The sequence below is a fragment of the Tamandua tetradactyla genome, chromosome 5, assembly GCF_023851605.1.
Source record: "Tamandua tetradactyla isolate mTamTet1 chromosome 5, mTamTet1.pri, whole genome shotgun sequence".
Lineage (NCBI taxonomy): Eukaryota > Metazoa > Chordata > Mammalia > Pilosa > Myrmecophagidae > Tamandua > Tamandua tetradactyla.
In genome coordinates, this window is record NC_135331.1 from 145933662 (window position 1) to 145953824 (window position 20163).

Consider the following 20163-nt stretch of genomic DNA (forward strand, 5'->3'; position numbering starts at 1 on the left):
TCAATCACTTTGCTTGAAACCTATCTGTCATCCATAGACTACATCATACCAGGTCTCTGGCTTAAAAGTAAGACAAGCCAGTTACACCAAATATACATAAATTATCCCCTTTCTATTTAATTAATAACCTTTCAACATATTTTCTGAAACACATTGAAGCTTAAAGATAAATATTTTGAAAATGAGAGGTTAAAAATGGCAGTATGGGTGGGCCACAGTGGCTCAGCAGGCAAGAATGCTTGCCTGCCATTCCAGAGGACCTGGATTCGTTTCCTGGCGCCTGCTCATGTAAAAAAAAAAAAAAAAGCAGTATGAAATTCTTCTTTTCCTGAATAGCATACAAAAACAAATGGGAGGGGGACAAAAACAAGAACAGCTCAAACTCATTTTCAGTGAAAGCAGGAGCAAATAAAATCCACACTTAAAAATTTTGATTTTAAAGATCTTCCAAGAGGAATTAAGATCACTGCAGAAGTTATGGGGGGAAGGAAAGAATAGAAGCAGACCTAGCAATGGCAAATATTAGAAAATGCCAAGAAACACACATTTTCATTTTCTGTAGGTAAGGACTCAGAAGTGGTAAACCTATCTCCCATCTACACAACAGCTAAAGAATCTGAAAAAGACTGGGCAGAGATTATAGTGAAGTAGAAACACAAGAAGGAAAATAAAATGAAGACACAAAAATGAAGAAATGAATCAGTGGCGGTAAATCTCAGAAAATGCCAGCACAAATACACTCTCTGAAGGAATTATACAGGTAAATCAATAAGGGACTAGTTAAATAAATTATGGTACATAATAGAATACTGTAAATCCACAAAAAGACTACGGAATATCTTTGTATACTAATATATAATCCAGAATACACTATTAAGTGAAAAAGCAAGGTTCAGAACAGCATATATAATGTACTAACATATTAAAAAAAGGAAAAAATAATAATAACCTATATTTTTGGTGCTCCTATATACATAAAAAAATTTTGAAAAGACATATTTAAAAAATTTAAATGTGGGAATCTATGAGGCAGAATGGGGATAAAAATTAAAGGAAGAGAGGATGTACTGTCTTTTTTTTTAATTAAAAGGTAAAAATCATCACAGTAGAATTACATCAAAGACAGAGTCAAATTTTAAAATGAGTACTTGGGCTAAAAAAGTGTGCAAATTCCTTAAACCAATAAAGGGCAGTATACATGGCCACATCTGTACATCTCACTGGAGGCAATTCCATCTCTCAATAAGTCCATTACAGCCAGCTTTTCTTCCTGGGTTGGAACAACAATCATTATTTCTTCAGTCAAGCACTAACTGAAATTGGCTTGTGTTCAGGGGCCATGTGGTATGAAAAATATTCAAATCTAGAATCATACTCAGCCTGGTAAGACAGCCACACTAAGAAATGCATACAGGAACCAAGACCAACCAGAGAAAGAGTTAATTTACACATCTTCTATCTCATTCTGAAGCATATATTTTTTGGGAAGAATGGCAAGAGAAATAATCTATACTTTTTAAATTGTTCTTTTCTTTTGTTTTTGTTGCTTTTATTAAGTACCTATAATTAGATTTGCCTAAAGACTGTTCTACATAACGATTAGACTTCATTGCTACAGAAAAAAAATGGCACAAACACTTAAATTTCACATAATACAAAACAGACCAAAATGCATACTTCTGAAACATAACTAGCTGTCAAAATGTGCTCTATTGGTTTATTCAGAGAATATGTATGACCAAACAGCCAAACAAAAAGATTCAGATACCATTATACAGCTTTACAGTGAGCTGGTATCAGAACTCAAGTTGTCTGTCTCCAGGTCCAAAATAAGAAGCAAATGAAGTAATGATAAGCAGGAAAATGAGAATTTTCTAAACACATAGGAATATATTCATCAAGACTGAGAAACTGTATTGTAACTTAACTGCTCTGACCTTCATATATATGTATAGGTATAAATGTGTATGCGTGATGTGTTTGTGTGTGTATACATATACATTTTTCATATAACATATACTTATTCTTCAGAAAAGATCATCTCAATCCACAAAATATTAAAATAGTATCTACCTCACAGATTATTGTGAAATTGAATGAAGCCCTTACTTTGCACCAACCACTGTTCTACATGCTCTACATGCATTATTTTTCTTCTACTTTACAGATGAGGAAATTGAAACATAAGGAGATTATTAAATTTGCCCATAAAACTGTATGTAGCAAACAGGAATTCAAACTCAGGCTATGTGGTTCTCCAAACCCAAACTCTTACCACATTGCCTAGAACAAATTTAACACTCTAGCAATATCAGCTATGATTTTCCATATAATTATTGAGAGTAAAAATAAAAATTAAAAGTTTATATGTATGTGAGACATACAACTAGGTTAATGAACCTTGAGGACAGTATGTTGAAGGAAATGTCAGAAACAAAAAGACAAATATTACCATGTCTCACTCATAGGGACTAATGATAATATACAAACTCAGAGAATTGAAGTCAAAAGTATGGGTATAAGGCTAGGGCCTATTGTAACGGGTTCTAGATTGTAAGCTCTTACAGCAGTCACATATTCAGGAGTTGTAACTATTATTTCTAAATTTCAAGATGCTGAGCTATTTGTGCATAACCTAGTCATTCCCTGGTACTTCGGATGTTTGTGTGATACCTGAGACTCAGAGTTAGAGCTCTGAAGCTATTAAAATCAGCATTACCCCATACAGCAACTGTTAAAAAAGTTGAAGGGTGGTGCAAGGGAAGTTCAGTGGTAGAATTCTCACCTGCCATGTAGAAGACCCAGGATCGATTCCTGGCCCATGTACTTCCCAAATGAAAAAAAAAATCAACAACAATAATGGAACAGTCACATGGAAAAAGAATGAAATGTGACCCCTACCATACAGCATACCAAAAAAAACTTTAAAAAGTGATGACTTCAAGTAGAGATATGAATGAAGATAATCTGGATAGGACTAAGATATATCAGAATAAGGGTAAAGGATGATATGATCTATATTTTAAAACCTCAACTTCTATGTGAGACCAAAGGAAGAAATGTTTATTCAGCAGAAAATTTATATTTTTTGGTAGCACATTATCTAATTTACTTTTATGGTCAGTTTATTTGAACACCATAATTACACGGAATGTTGAATAGGGTGGGAGATCTTGTTGGTTTGTACAGGTTAGTGTGATACCCCAATACATTCCAGAGCAATCTGGGCAGAGAATAAAAAAATATACGCAAAGTTCTCTTTGGGACTGGGATAAAGGAAAAAATATTAAACTTCCCCATCTGGAGAATTCCTGATATACTTGCAAGCAATGGGGACAACCACTTCCATAGGGTGAGCCCTCAGTCTTGGGGTTCGCCCCTATGAAACTAATTCCTGCAAAGAAGACACTAAGCCTATTTATAATTATGCCTAAGAGTCACTCCCAGAGAACCTCTTTTGTTGCTCAGATGTGGCCTCTCTCTCTAAGCCAACTCAGCAGGTAAATTCACTGCCCTCTCCACTACAACATGGGACATGACTCCCAGGAGCATAAATCTCCCTGGCAAGGTGAGACAGAACTCCCAGGAATGAGCCAGGACCTGGCATCATGGGATTGAGAGAGCATTCTTAACCAAAACAGAGTTAGAGAGAAATGAGACAAAATAAAGTTTCAGTGGCTGATTCCAAACAGAATGGAGAGGTTATCCTGGAGGTTATTTCTATGCATTAAATAGATCTCCCATTTTTTTTTTTTTTTTTTTTTTTTTTTTTTTTTTAAAGGAAAGACAGAGAGAAGGAAGGAAGGATAGAAGGAAGGAAGGAAGGAAGAAAGGGAAACATTTTTTTAAACATTTTCTTGTTTTATTGTATTCAGTTTCTCCGTTTTTGTTACATGGGCTGGGGCCGGGAATCGAACCGAGGTCCTCCGGCATAGCAGGCAAGCATTTTGCCCGCTGAGCCACCGCGGCCCGCCTAGATCTCCCATTTTAGTCTGTGGTATATTGGAGTAGCTAGAGGGAAGTGCCTGAAACTAACTGAACTTGATTCTTGAAGATGACTTTGTAACTATATAGCTTTTATATAACATGACCATGTGATGGTGGAAACTTTGTGGCTGATGCTTTCTTTATCCAGGATATGGATGAATGAGTAAAAAAATTAGGACAAAAAATAAATAAATAATGGGGGAGGGGGATAAGGGGCTAAAAAAATTGAGTAGACTACAATACTAGTGATAAATGGGAGGGAGGGGTAAGGGGTATGGGATATATGGGTTTTTTTCTTTTTATTTCTTTTTCTGGTGTGATACAAATGTTCTAAAAATGATCATGGTGATGAATACACAGCTATGTGATGATTTTGTGAGCCACTGATTGCATACTTCGGATGGATTCTATGCGCATGAAGATATCTCAATAAAAAAATTTTTTTTGAAAGTTTATAAGTAAGGGGTGCATGGGTAGTTCAGTGATAGAATTCTTTGCCTGCCACGTGGGAGATCTGGGTTCAATTCCCAGGCCATGCACCACCACTCCCAAAAAAAGAACTAAAAAAGAAGATTATAAATTAAGCTAAAATTTATAAGTTAAGCTAAAATAAGATATTAACAGAATAAACCACTATAAAGCTGTAGTGAGAAAAGAGATGAGTGATATTTCAAAATATGTGACTATTTTTCTATCCCATAGTATGAGCCTTGACTATAACAGGTACTAACATTTGTTAAATGCACTAATATAGCAAACAATAATAGATGACCAAGAGTATAAAATAAAATATTAACAAAAATCAGCATTATGTAAGAATAATGTAAAAAAAAAAAAAAAAAAAACAAATTTCATTAACTCTCAAACTGCTATCTGATGGAAATATAAAATGGTTCAGCCACTCTGGGAAATAGTTTGGCAGTTTCTTGTAAAATTAAACACGAACTTACCATATGACCCAGCAATCACACTCTTGGGCCTTTACCCCAGAAAAATGAAACTTGCATTCACACAAAAACCTATATATGAATGTTCATAGCATGTTTAGTCATAGTATCCCAAACTGGAAACAACCCAAATGTCCTTCAGCAGAAGAATGGCTTAAGAATACTGATACAGTGATTGTGAAAACCTGTGTCTGATGCTCCTTTTAGCTAGGGTATGGACAGATGAGTGAAAAATATGGATAAAAAATAAATAGGGGGAACAAAGTTAAAATAAATTAGGTAGATGGAAATACTAGTGGTCAATGAGAGGGAGGAGTGAGGGGTACGGTATATATGAGGGTTTTTTTAAATTTATTTTTCTGGAGTGATGCAAATGTTCAAAAAAATTGACCATGGTAATGAATACACAACTATGTGATGATATTGTGAGCCACTGACTATATAACATATATGGACTGTTTGCATATCTGTATGTTGTTTTACTAATAAAAATATTTTTTTAAAAAAAAGAATACTTCAAAGATTAAATTTCAGTCATTTGAAATTCAATAGTTAAATTTTATTAAAAATTTATTGTCAAATAAATAAATAAATGGGGGAAAAAAACACTGATACATCCACACAATCAAATACTATTCAGTAATAAAAACAAGCAAATTTTTTATTTATATACATGATAACTAAGTTGAGGGCATTATACTCAGTGGAAAAAAAGCCAATCCCAAAATGCCACAAACTGTATGACTGCACTTTTATAACACTCTCGAAATAAGGAAGTTATAGAGATGGAAAACAGATTAGCAGTTGCCAGGGGATAGGGACCATGTAGGGAAAGGACCTCACTATAAAGGGATAGCATGAGAGAGTTCCTTTGTATAGATGGAACAGTTCTGTAACCACCACTACCAATCTATGCATAAGATCAAATTGCATAGAACTATAAACACATACACATACATACACACACACAAATAAGTGCATATAAAAGCTGCTAAAAACCAAAAAAGGTTTCTAATATAGTTAAAAATAGCTTAACTTCATCAATTTACGGATTTGCTATTTCACTGCAGTTATATCAAGTATCACCACTGGGGGAAGCTAGGAGAAGAGTTCAGCAAACCTATTTATTATATTTGCAATTTCCTATGAGTCTATAATTATTTTTAAATAATTTAAGAAAAAACTAACTGTAGAACAAAAAAAGGATATAATATATTAAATCAGTACCAAAAAAAATGCTTTGCTTCTTACCTTCAGACTCTTTAGATAATTTGAGAGCATACTGGGATGGAACCGATTTTCTTCAGCAACTTGACTATCATATCTTGGTCCTAACATTGTCTTCAGAGGTAAGAATTTTCCTAAACAACATTAAGATGGGTAACAATTTTCATTAATGAAAATGTTCCATGTTAAAACATTATAATTAGCAACTTTCAAAATCACCTTCTTAAAACACCTTAAATGGAAAAATAATCTGCAACTGTAATTGCTCATGAAGTAGTCTCAATCTAAACTCTTCTTTTAAAAGATACTTCTTTGGAACTTTTAAGAATAAAATAAATCCTGTAAATCCACAATCAAATATAACATCAAAAGAAAAACTACCAGTGAACAAGGCTACCATAAAGAATTTAAATTCTGAGGGAAGAGGGAGTGGTTGTGAAAATAAATAAGAAAGAAAGAAATGCCTATAAAATAACACTGGAAAAAAAAAAAGAATCTACATTCTAAACCACTACATTAGAAAGATAAATGCCTTAAAACTTTTCAAGATATTATACAAGGAAATTGATAATGAAGTGAATTAAATTAATGATAATGAAGTGAATTAAATTATGTTTTTTAACAGGAGGTTAAAACTTTCTCCAATTTATGGACTTTATCCTGTATCTCCAAACTTATGGACCAGAGATCCAGGTTATGCTATAATGCTGAGAGGGTGCTAAATAGAATCACTGCTCCAAATAATCAGTGATTATTAAATCAATAATCAGTGATTATCGAACAGTGAGAAAGACTGACCTTTCATGACCTTTGCTTTTTCTGAATCATAATATGAGTATAGGAGAAGTCACCTTTTATAGCCAATTTTAAAATCTATTTCAACAGATTTTTTTTTTCAGGAGCGGGGGAGGTACATGTTCTGGGAATCAAATCTGAGTCTCCCACATGGCAGGCAAGAATTCTACCATTTGCAGCGCCCTGATAATTTAAAACACAACAAAATCAGTAATAAGAACAAGTATCTACCTAAAATAATATATAAGTGAAGTCCTGACATCTGTCCAGGGGTATTCTTATGGCTCCTATTTATTTCATCTAAATTTCATGAAAAGATGACTTTTTTAAAAATGTTTTAATCTCTACGAAACAGTTCAAAGTCACCAATAACCTCCACACTGGCCAAATCCAAATGTCAATTCTTAGTTCTCACCTTACTCAAGCTCTCAGTATTATTATGAAACAAGTGATCACTTTTCTTCCTCTTGGCTTCCAATATACTATACTACATCCTTATGGTTTTCCTTCTCCCTCTAGCCTTTCCTTCTGTCACCTTTACTGGCTCCTTATCTCCCTAACCCTTCTATGTTTTGTCCTAGGGCTCAGTCCTTAGACTGCTATTCTACCACATTCACTCCCCTGGTGTCTCATCTAGTCTCCTGCCTTGAAAAACCATCCATGTGCTAATGACTCCTAAATTTGTATCTCCAGCCCAAATCTTTCCCTAACTCTGGACTCATATATCAAACTGCCTACCTGACTTAGTCTCTACTAGATGTCCTACAGACATCTCAGACTTGCCATCCAAATATAAGCTCTCAATATTCAAACTCCAAAACCTGCTCCAATGGCTGTTCCTCATGGTCTTCCCCATCTCAGCAAATAACAACAACATTGTTCTAGTAGCTCAGGTCAAAAATATTTGGAGTTATTGACTCCTCTCTTTCCCTCACACCCCACATCCAATCCAAAAGCAAATCCTGCCAGATCTACCTTGAAAATATATCCAGAACTTGACAACATCTTACCATCTCCATCATCATCAACTCATCTAGATTGTTGGGGTTTTTTTTGTTTTTTTTGGGGGGGGCATGGGCAGGCTCTTGGAACTGAACCTGGTCTCCGGCATGGCAGGCGAGAATTCTGTCACTGAGCCACAATTGTACTGCCCTAGATTATTTTATTTCACTTTCTTCCTTGAACAGATTTAATGAGCACCTATTATGTACCAGACATTGTTCAAGGTACATGAAACAAATCAAAGAAAAATAAATAGACAAAAAATTCTATGCCCTTATAGAGCTTACATTCTACTGGGGAGAGACATACCATAAACAATAAATATAATAACATGTTAATAATATGTATGTTAGGAGGTGTGGCTGATTTAATTGTCCACCCCCACTGGGACATGTTTTTGCTTTTGGTCCCTATTCTGTGGGTGTGGGCCCACTGTAAATAAAATCTCCTCAAGATATTACTTCAGTTAAGTAGTGAATCAGGTTGGGCTTTAATCTTGATTACTGGAGTACTTTATAAACAGAGTGAAAGTGAGGCAGAGAGCGAAGCCATGGAGAGTAGTCAGAAGTTGGAAGTCAATGGAACCCAGAAGAGGAAGAAGAAACTATCATGTATATGGCCATGTGACAGAAAAGTCAAGGATACCAAGATACCAACCCTGGGAGGAAGTCAGCCTTCTAGTCTCTGAAACCATGTGCCAATAAATTCTGGTATTAAACCAACCCATTGCATGGTACTTGTTTTAGCAGCCAGAAAACTGAAACAGAAAGTGATCTCCTCTAATTCATCCCATTAGACATTCTCTCCTTCTCCCTGTTGTCTCAAAAAGTCCTATTTCTGTCTCTATCAGCATCTCCAGCCTTCCTTTTCCTTCTTAGCCAACATCAGAATCTACAGCTCATCATCACACTCAAGTCCCATGTAAACACCTTTAACCTCCTTGTCCCCACTATTGCTCAGTCACACTCACTTGAGAAAAAACCCAGATCTTGATGAATCCAACCACCTGACTTCATATTGCCTACACTCATGCAGTTGAGGTCTCCTAGAGAAAAAACACACAGCCAACAGATCGTTAACACTATTAATCATAATCACCAATCTCAAAGGCAATCATATCACACACCAATTATCCTTTACAACAAATAACTTCCACATTTTTCCATCATTTCCGAAAATATACCAAGCTCTCCCAGCCCCTCTGCAACTTGACAGCTTTACATTATACCTTACCGAAAAATAAATAAGAAACAGAGGTAATAATCATAAAAGCTAACCTTCCATAATGCTTATCACATGCCAGATACTATTTAAAAACAACTTATAAACATTAATTCATTTAATCCTATAAGTAAAGTAGGTATTGTTATGATCCCCATTTTACGGATAAGAAAACTAAGGCAAGAGAAATTAGTAGCTTGCCCAATATCATTCTACTTGTAAATAGTAAAGCAGTGATTCAAACTCAGGTAATATGGATCTAGTGTCCATGCACATAACCGATACCCAACAATCCTCTCCACCAATCCTGAAGAAACTTGCCTCACCTTTGCAGTTTCTGAGCCTATCTTCTTTCTTCCTCTGGTCCTCCCCCTATTAAAGGCCAACCCCACTTGCTTCTGTTCTGGATTCTTCTTCATCTTGCATTCTCAAGGACCATCAATCAACTGCCCCACACATTAACCCAGTCATGTTCAGCTCTCCCCATCTGCTAGCTCATTTCTATCAGCATTTTAAAATGTCCTAAACTCTCCTGTATCAACATCCAACTTATGCTTCATTTTCACTCCTCTTCATATCTGTGCTGGTTTAAAAGGATGTATGACCCCTAGAAAAGCCATGTTTTAATCAAAATCCCATTTCATAAAGGTAGAATAATTCCTATTCAATACTGTATGTTTGAATCTGTAATCAGATCATCTCCCTGGATGATGTGATTTAGTCAAGATTGGTTGTTAAGATGGATTAGGTAACAACATGTCTCAACCCATTTGGGTGGGTCTTGATTGGTTTGTTGGAGTCCTATAAAAGAGGAAACCTTTTGGAGAATAGGAGATTTGGAGAGAGCAGAGAATGCTGTAGCACCACGAGGTAGAGTCCACCAGCCAGTGACTTTTGGAGATAAAGAAGGAAAATCCCTCCCGGGGAGCTTCATGAAACAAGAAGCCAGGAAAGAAAACTAGCAGATGATGCCTTGCTCACCACGTGCCCTTCCAGGTAAGAGAGAAATCATGACTGTGTTCACCATGTGCCTTCTCGGATGAGAGAGAGACCCTGAACTTCATTGGCCTTCATGAACCAACGTATCTTTCCCTGGATGCCTTAGATTGGACATTTCTATAGACTTGCTTTAACTGGGACATTTTCTCGGCCTTAGAATTATAAACTAGCAACTTATTAAATTCCCCTTTTTAAGAGCCATTCTGTTTCTCGTATATTGCATTCCTACAGCTAGCAAACTAGAGCAATACCCAAACTTTTCGAGAAAGCTTAATACAATGGTGTTATCCTCACTTTCTCACCTCCAATTCACTTATCTGTACGTGTGGGCAAAAATGTAATAACTTTACTTCTCTATAACTGAACATAACTTTTGAGCTTCCACTCAAAAAGATGGTCCACAGTCAATTCAAAAATCTCCTTCTAGCCTCCTTCTCATTCCCTTCTACTACAAATAATTACATTCCTGGCATCCAAGGAGGAAAGACTATTGCTTCGTACTCCATTTTTTGCTCTCAATAGTGTTAGACAAACAAAACCACTGCACCTGGTCTCTGGGCATTATTTGTTTCTGTCTCAGCAACATCTGCTAAAATGACTAAGAGCCATCCATGGCCTTAGGGGATGGATCCATGCTGTAATCAATCCTACTTCTTCCATGTTCCAGCAGCCTCCTCTTCGGGTCAACTGGCCACTCTCAAGTCACTTCTGATCATATCTTCTGGAGTCACTAAAACTTCTGGCCACACTCCATCCCAAAGGTACAATTAGACTCTAAGGCTGCTCAGAACAGTCTACCTGACCCCTCAGCAATCCAATACAACTCTCTAAGAGGCTTGCAATCAGGTATCTCTTCAATCTATACCAATCCTGCTTCTGACCCCATATTCCCACTGAAAGTACACATCACACAGTCACCAACAACTTCCCTATTGTTACCAACTTTTCTGGTATTTTACACAATATCTTAGGAGCATTTCAAATGTCTGACAATGCCTTCCTTCTTGAAAAACTCTTCCATGACACTACACTCTTCATTTCTACCCACCCATCTTATACTCAATCTCTGGCTATTTCTTTCTCAACTCTCTTTGTTCCCTGATTTTTCCTCTATGCAACTGCTTATTGCCAGGTTTCTATGGGTTCCATCCTAGGCCTTCTCCTCTACTGTTCCTACATTCTTGGCCTAGAAGATTCTATCCACTCCCATAGCAGAAATAATGTCATCTATTCATAAAATCTCACTTATTTCCTTCTTCCAGGGCACACAGAAAGACTACATTTCTCAGCTTCTCTTGTAGTTAGGTTAAGACCATGTGACTGGATTCTGCCCAATGACATGTGGGCAAGAGTAAGACATGACATTACCAGGCCTGGCCATAAAACTCCCTGAAAGAATACCCACTCCTACTCTCCCCGCCCAGGGCAACCTCAGAGGTCACAAATTTAAGAGAACAGCACCACTAGATGGAAAGAGCCTAGAGAATCACCACTTGGAGAAGAATTGCCCAGGAAAGCCACATGACACACACCACACTGTGATATGAGCAAAAAGTAAACATGTCATTCGAATCACTGAGTTTTATTAAGAAACTAGCATTACCTATCCTGACTAATCAACTACCATGTCTTTAAATATTGTATTTATGCTGGTGATTGTCAAATACACATCTCCAACTCAGACTTCTCTGAATTTCAAATCATATATTCTATTGTCTACTCAATATCCTTATGCAACAAGGATCTTAAGAATATCTCCTCCAAATTGCTCCTTCCCCAATAAGCCCTAATGATACCAATCATCCTGTTGCATAAGCCAGAAACTTAGGACTCTTTGACTCTTTCCCTCACTCAAAACCCAACACTATGTTCTGTCCATTTTCCTTCTTTAACTAATCTCTCAAATCTTCCCACTACTCTTCATCTCCACTTCTAAGCCATCAATGTCTTTCAATTGGATCACTGTGACAAGTTCCTAACTAGTCTCCCCTCTTCTACTCTTGTCTCAATCATTCAACACTGAGCAATCAAAAATGTGAAGAAAAGCTGACAAATCCAAAGAATCAAAAAACCTGAATAAAAAGTGACTATGGTATCTCCTCATCTGATCATTTTAAATTATTAAGTAGACATGCTGTAGATATGTTCATAATTAGTAAGTACTCAGTTCACTATGATTTCCTATAATTTTTGCTTCAAAAAGCCGTCTAGTAAAATCAATAAATAATTCATCAAAATTCAATTTTTTTCTCTTCCGAAGAAACTGTTAGATTTTTAGAACAAAAAAGCAAACCAGACTAGAGAAAAGATGGACAAAACATATGCAACAAAGGAACTGTACTTACAATATACCAATATAAGATACACAACCAGTTCAAAATTGACAAAAAAATGAACACTACATAAAAGATGCACAAATAGCCAAGAAGCTATCATTATTCAAACCACAAAATGATAACACTACACACTTATTATAATGGCTAAAATTAAAGACCAACCATACCAAGTGTTGGAAAGGACATGGATCAAACGGAACTCTCAACCATTAACTGCAGGAATATGAAATGTCACTACTTCAGAAAAGGTTTCGGCAGTTTCTTAAAAAGTTAAACATACATCTACTGTATTATCCAGCTATTCCTCTCCATGAGAAATGAAAGCATACCCCAGTCTTGGGGTTTGTTGATATGAAACTTAACCCCACAAAGGATAGGTCACGTCTACTTAAAATTTAGGCCTAAGAGTCACCCCCAAGAGAGCCTCTTTTGTTGCTCAGATGTGGCCTCTCTCTCCAGCCAACACAACGAGCAGTCTCACCACCCTACCCCTCTCTACGTGGGACATGACTCCCAGGGGTGTGGACCTTCCTGGCAAGGTGGGACAGAGATCTTGGAATCAGCGGAGACTCAGCATCAAGGGATTGAGAAAAACCCTAGAATGAGCTGAGACTTAGCATCAAGGGATTGAGAAAACCTTCTCAAACAAAAGGGGGAAGAGGGAAATGAGACAAAGCGTCAATGGCTGAGAGGTTCCAAACAGAGTAGAGAGGTTATCCTGGAGGTTATTCTTATGCATCAAGTAGATATCATCTTGTTATTCAAGATGTAATGGAGAGGCTGGAGGGAACTGCCTGAAAATGTAGAGCTGTGTTCCAGTAGCCATGTTTCTTGAGGATGACTGAATAATGACAAAGCTGTCACAATGGGACTGCATGATTGTGAAACCTTGTGTCTGATGCTCCTTTTATCTACCTTGTCAACAAAGGAGTAGAACATATGGAATAAAAGTAAATAATAGGGGGAACAAATGCTAAAATAAATTTAGTTTGAAATGCTAGTGATCAATGAAAGTGAGGGGTAAGGGGTATGGTAGGTATAATCTTTTTTTTTTTCTTTCCTATGTTTATTTCTTTTTCTATTGTCTTTTTATTTCGTTTTCTGAATTAATGTAAATGTTCTAAGAAATGATGAATATGCAACTAAGTGGTGATACTGTGAATTACTGATTATGTATGTTGTTTTATTTTTTCTTTATTTTTTAATTAATAAATAAATTTTTAAAAAAAGAAATGAAAGAATATGTTCATACAAAAGCTTATGCATTAATGATCATAGCAGCTTTATCTGTAATAGTCAAAAACTGGAAACAACCCAAATGTCCATCAACAGGTAACTAGATAAACAAATTGTGGAGTATTCACATATAAAGTACTACTTCTAAAAAAAAGGAATAATACCTACAATATGGATGAATCTCAAGATAATTATGCTGAGTGAAAGAAGCCAGACCCAACAAGGAAATGTGCATACCGTGTTTCCAGTTATTTAAAAAATGTTATAAAATGCAAACTAGTCTACACTGATCAAAAGCAGATAGGTGGTTACATGAGGGGGGGATTACAAAGAGGTAGGAGGAAGTTTGAAGAGTGATGGTTATGCTTACCATCTTGATTGTGTTGAACGTGTCATGGGATGTATGTATGTATACACCTATAGATGTTAAAGTTTATCAAAATCAAACACGTCAAAGTTTATTGTATGTCAAACTCAATAAAAGCGAAAAAATTCGCAAGAAAACGGATTTTTTTTTTATTAAAAAAAAAAAAAACTCCAGATTCCCAGTCTCGGTCTCGACCCATTTCCCCACTGGGAACTCCTCCTCCTCCACCTCAAGACCAACTCTTGTCCCTTCCCCTGCCAAGAATCCTGAAAGGTTCACAAACTTACGACTGAGCTTCTAAGTACTACCCACTGTATTCCTAGGTTCTCAGCTCCTGCCACACAAACCTCCTGTCTACCTTCCCGTTGCTAATATTTCGATTTGCAGGCTAATGACACGTGCCCCCACCCACGTACCCACCCCCTTCCCACCCACGTTTCCAAACAAACACCTAGGAAGCCTCATCCGACAAAACACATCTAGCTCCTGAATTAGTGGTAACTAACGGGAACGGAACCACGAAAACGCTGCGCCCCTCAGAGAGCCCACCCCCGGGCCCCGCCGGAGCGCAAGGACTCAAATAGCCCCCGCCAGGTTACCTGCCACCGGCTGGCCGCGCCGCGGACAGTTAAGCCACCGCGGCGGGATCTTGTTGTGAGCCATGTCTTGGACCCCCGAAGAGCCGCTGCCTTCACCAACGCCCGTCGCGCCTCCGCCTCGGCCTCCTCACGGTCCGCTCCGACCTGGAGGTCCGAGGCACCTGAATCTTGACCCGGGTCCGAATCCTAGCAGCTCCAACCCGGGAAACGTCAGGCGCGGCGCGCCACTTTCATTCAGACTGAACTCCACGACTCTAGACGATCCCACAATGCACCGCGACTTCCGCCCCCAAAGGCCCCTCCCCCTCCTTTCCGAGGTCAGAGGGGAAGAAAAAGAAGCTCCGCGGAGGGATAGGAAGGAGTTAAAACCAAGGGAAGAGGTGGGGCAAGTCCTCCTCGCCCGGCCAGTCAGAGGCCAGCGCTAGGCTTTCGTGCATGCGCATTGTGTTCCCATACGCAGGCAGCTTAGAGTCGCGTTTTTTTCTTTTTTTTTCCCAGCGGGGCATCGGAGAAGAAACCTGACGGAGAAAGTGAAAGGGAACCACCAAAGTCTCTTTCCACATGTAGACTTCCCTGCTGCATGAATTTCAAAAGCATAAATTCTAGTGAAGAAAGAAGCTTCCCCACCGCTACCGCAGCTCAACAGCCTGGGACTCCCTTTCTCCGCCAAGATTGGCGCCCCGGCCGGATCTGAGTTTCATTTGGAATTTGGGAAAGTTCTCCCTGTTATGGATCGTAAAGCCAGTTTAGGGAAATTCTAAGAGCCAGAGATTGTAGTACCAGAAGTGAAAAATTACTCCTGAGAATTGCTTCTGAGGACCCATGAAGCATCTGAAATTATATTACAAAACATTTTAAGAGTTTCGTTTGTACATTTTTGGAGCAATGATTCAAAGCATGCTTAGTAGGCGTGTCAGAGGGTCCGTGTCTCGAAAAAGTAATTAACGTGTGTGATTAGCAAAGCGGGAGTTATCCAGCCAGGTTTCTCCTTTACCTACCAAGTAAACGGCCTTTCCCCTCGAGTTAAGGAGAAGTAACTTGGAAGCATTTAGTAAATGCCATCTTGTAATGAGACTTTCTTCTTTTACTAACAAGACTTAATTAGCTCAAGTATTAAATATAAAGCTGAATGCTGGTGAATTAACTATGTGGCAGTTTAAGCACCAGTGCTGTATTTGAACTGCAAGAGTTTGAGGCTTTGTGGAATGTTTTGAAAGGGCGAGTTTCACCTTTTCGGGGGCTGAGGGGAACTTTGAGACACCTCAGCCCCTGAATTCTTGGGCTTTCTTAGTAAGAGTTAGAATTCTCCCGCAAGTGGAGAGAGCCCAGCGGCTGTCTCTGGGGAGGGGCGGGAGGGGGTGGGAACCCGAGTAACAAGTCACATTCCTGATGTATCCTGCTGTCACATGTGCTCAGACCTTTTAGTGGCAGCGTCATAGCTCCCCTGACAGGACAGAAGACCCAGTTGCTTTACAGTTTAACGATAAAGCCCCATTCCCTACTCTGCTGACAGGATAGAGTGTGTATCATGCTCTGAGTGAAGAAATATTTGATCCCTAACCCCACCAAGCATGGCAAAGATGAGCTTGGTCCTTTCCCTTCTGGGAATGTCTCCCTTTGGAAACTGTTCTCCTCCCCACACAGGCTTTCTTACCCAAGGAGCTCAGTGTTAAGAACAGGCTGAACTTCCCAGAGGCATTATACCACTGGGCAGTAAGCCTCTAGTATTGGCTATAAGGCAGCAGTGCATTTTCCTTCCCTCTTCCATCTTCAGAGTGCACGGAGTAGGAGGGTCTCATAGCTCCTGTTTGCCACAGTAGAGGGTAGATTAGGAGAGTATGATCCAAGTGAGTGGATAATCTCTCTGTTTCTCAACCAGACATTACTCACCTGGTGTGTGTTTCTGCCTGTATCGCTCCAAGTCCTAGGGCGGAAGGGAAAATAGAAGCCACAGAAGAACCTGTCTGGCTTCTTTGGAACCTCCAACCCGCCCTCTCAAGTATGTCTTGGCTGCCTCTGTATTGGCTGTGAGTTATCGTCAAAGGTGATTTTTCTGTCATGGTTGACAAATGGGAAAGAGACCTTTTCCCTCTTCTCTTTTCTTAGAGCATTTCCTTGAGAAAATATGCATACTTTGATATGTATTAAATGTTTTTAGACGCTGAATAAGCCTCTTGCCTACCTTTCAACACAGGAATGCTTTGCTTGGGACCAGGGAGCCATTTCTTTGAAATGTAAACATCAAGAAAGATAGTACCCTTATCTCCCTGTCACCATGGAAGCTAGCCTTGTCACTACCTGCTTGTCATAAAGATATGGGAAGTCTTGTTTTTCCTTCAGATACCATACAAGTTTCCAAGTGAACTATTAGCAATGAAAGAATGTATAGCAAACAGCTGTCAAGAACTCTTGCATAAGGACTTGTATATAATGGATTGTATGTGCTTGCCTTTATATAAGGGTGGGATATCTTTCTGTCTTAGCAATCTCATTAGCAGATGGCCTGTGATCACAATCTTGTTTAATGCTTATTCAGTAGTAAAACTTGTTTTCTTTCTTTTCTGCATTTGTGAAGATTTTCTGGGTTGGCAGGAGATTTTATTCCAAAATTTTTCCATAACAGATATTTGTTCCTTACAAAACTGTGAAAGTCTATTGCAAAACTGTGCCCCCTCTAAAAATAATCAGTAGTCTCACAGCTCTTAGTCTTGCTGTGGAGTCCAGTCTCCCGTTCTCTCCCTCACCATCAGTTGTTGATTAAATTCTAACATGTTTGCTCTGCCAGGCAGCTCTCAAACATGTGTGGAAGGTTGCTCCTATCTGACTTCCTAACAGTAAAGTGTCAGGGAGGGCTCTTAACTTCTGTGATCATTCTCCACCTTCCCTGCTGACAGGACGAAGCTGTGCCATCTGCCTGGTTCCCTTTCTCATACTGATGACCCACCACCTCCACCTACTGCCTGTAGTTTACTAGCTTCAGTAAGAGAACACATTAGGTTAGGTTTAGAGTGTAAGAGAAACATGAGTCACACGTCACATGGAGATTAGATTCTAAAGTCGGGGTTTGGAGCAAAAATTACCCTCTATTGCTGTTTCTTCATTTGAACACCAAATGAAGTACTTAATGGATTTAGAGTCATGTTGTACTAAAAAAGCAATCTTGGAGCAACAAGGAAACACTTTCACGGCTAGATGCTCCATTCTGAGAGGTATGCACCTTCACATCTTGCTCCAGGGCACAGATTCGTAGAGTGAAACTATAAGCACTACTGCTCCCTCTATTTCTCTGTCCCTCTGTCTCTCTCCCCCTCCCCCTTTCCTTCCACTCCCTCTCCTTCTCTCTCACTAGGCTTGTATAGATTAATTCACATGAGTTAAGTGTGGGTATGATGTAACTCCACTGTAGTCAAATTCATACCTACCAACAGCTATTCTTATATTGGAAACCAAAAGATTTACTGTGAGGCTTCTCCACCAACTCCTTCTGAGGTTTAATTTGATATTTGTAATTTTGTATCCTTAATCTTATAGAGGGTTTCCCAAATTGTATAAATTCAAGCCCCAGGAAATCTGTTGTAACCCATGCTTTCTAGGTCTAAATCTTTGAAGACAGTGCCCTCCATACTAATACTGCTAACCTTACTATAAATATAGGTAACGTTTCCCAAGCCCTTTTAAAGAGAAATTAACTAGTAGATGCTCTCAAATTTTTAGCATCCAAAGTCTTTTCTAAAAACTCAGTCATTCAGCCACAAACATTGAAGCACTGTCTACTTTAAGAGTCCTGAAGTCTTCAAATGCAGCCTCCCTAGGTATTTCTTCAGGTGGCTCCAGTTCAGATAACTGCCATTCCTATAGCGTCTCCAAGTCCCTATTCCTGAAGGAGGAGTCCACTTCCAGAAAATGCCCTTAGTCTCTAGGGGTCCCATCAGAAGCTTCTCCCAACCGTCCCTTAGGGTGAGGACAGCAACACAAGCTCTTCTGAACCTGGAATTTGACTGCTATATATCTTTTTTCAGAAAACCATGCAGTTTTTTAGAAACTGAACCTGAGACAGAGGCCTTAAAAATCACCTTCCATGTCCCTCCTTTGCTTCTTATACTGCTAGGAGATGCTGAAAACGAAATCTCATGAGTAAACTCAAGTGCACCTTTCTTCCTTCCTTTTGCCAATAACTCTGAATCTGCCAGAGGAGTTTAAAATCTTCTAAAGCACTCTTCCAAACCTGGTCAACTCAGAGACGCCAAGTATTTCCTCAGTGGTCAGTGACTTCTGAAGGCTCACACTCGTGTCTGCATATTAATTCCCCACCGTGCCGGTTTAAAGCTATTATGTACTCCTGAAAAACTGTGTTTTAATCCTGTTCCAATCTTATGGGGCCAAACCTATTGTTTAGGGTGGGAAACTTTGGATTATTTCCATAGAGAAGTGGCACACCCAGTTGTGGGTGTGACCTTTTGGTTAAATTACTTCCATGAAGATGTGACGCATCCAATTGTGAGTATGGCCTTTTGATTAGGTGGAGATGTGACTCCACCCATTCAAGGTGAGTCTTGATTAGTTCACTAGAGTCCTTTAAAAGGGAAAACATTTTGGAGAAACCTCAGATGCAGACACTTGGAGAACAGTTGCTTCAGAGCTGACAAAGATGCTTAAAGATGCTCGGAGTGCCAACAGAGAGAGCAGATGTCTAGACAGTAATGTTTGGAGCCTAGCAGACATCACCATATCCCTTCCCATGAGATGCTAAGCAAGTCAGAACCCGAAGTTGTGTCTCCACAGAGCTAAGTGAAGGCCTACAGACTCTTAGAGAGGAAACCACTGACATGAGAAGCTAGAAGCAATGGAATCAGGAACAAGGACCAAAAGACGCCAGCCAAATGCCTTCCTATGTGACAGACATGGGCCTTTCTTGAGTCAAGGTATCTTTTCCTGGATGCCTTAGTTTGGACATTTTTCTGTTGCCTTAGAACTATAAACTTGTAACATAATAAATTCCCTTTTAAAAACCATTCCATTTCTGGTATATTGCATTCCAGCAGCTTGAGCAAACCAAAACATAGTGTAATGTACCATAACTCTCTTCACGAAACAGGCAATCCGAAAGGAAGTATTAAATAAGTCCATGTGGCTGGAGAATTTGTTGTTGTTGTTGTTTTTGTTGTTTTTTTGGCATGGGCAGGCTCTGGGAACTGAAACCAGGTCAATGGCATGTCAGGCAAGAATCCTGCCACTGAGCCACCATTGCACCACCCTGAAAATGTTTTAAGAAATTAATTTTTTTGAGGCTTGATGACAGAAATGAAAGGAACCATCCAGGATCACTCCAATCTCTTCGTTCTGAATATGAAGGTCTCCAACTTTCTGACTAGCTCCAAGAATACTGAGACCAAGGGACTCTTAGGAACATTGGATCATTTCTCCTCCACATAGTGAGCAGCTGGATG

The 20163-nt window shown here is 38.8% G+C and overlaps 1 protein-coding gene across 4 annotated transcripts in view; it reads right to left on the reverse strand.

Annotated features, from left to right (window-relative positions):
• Positions 1-16969, reverse strand: part of RNGTT (RNA guanylyltransferase and 5'-phosphatase) — a 338823-nt gene extending 321854 nt beyond the window's left edge. The window contains exons 1-2 of one of the 4 annotated variants that reach the window (XM_077162393.1): positions 16899-16969; positions 6186-6295 (exon numbers count right to left, since the gene is read on the reverse strand). In XM_077162393.1, coding sequence (XP_077018508.1) covers positions 6186-6272 — 87 coding nt within the window. In that variant the 5' untranslated portion in view covers positions 6273-6295; positions 16899-16969. Of the gene's footprint in view, positions 1-6185; positions 6296-14716; positions 15095-16606; positions 16879-16898 lie in introns of those variants that run through there. The other 3 variants (XM_077162394.1, XM_077162392.1, XM_077162395.1) reach the window with 3 other exon arrangements.
• Positions 16970-20163: the final 3194 nt, after the last annotated feature.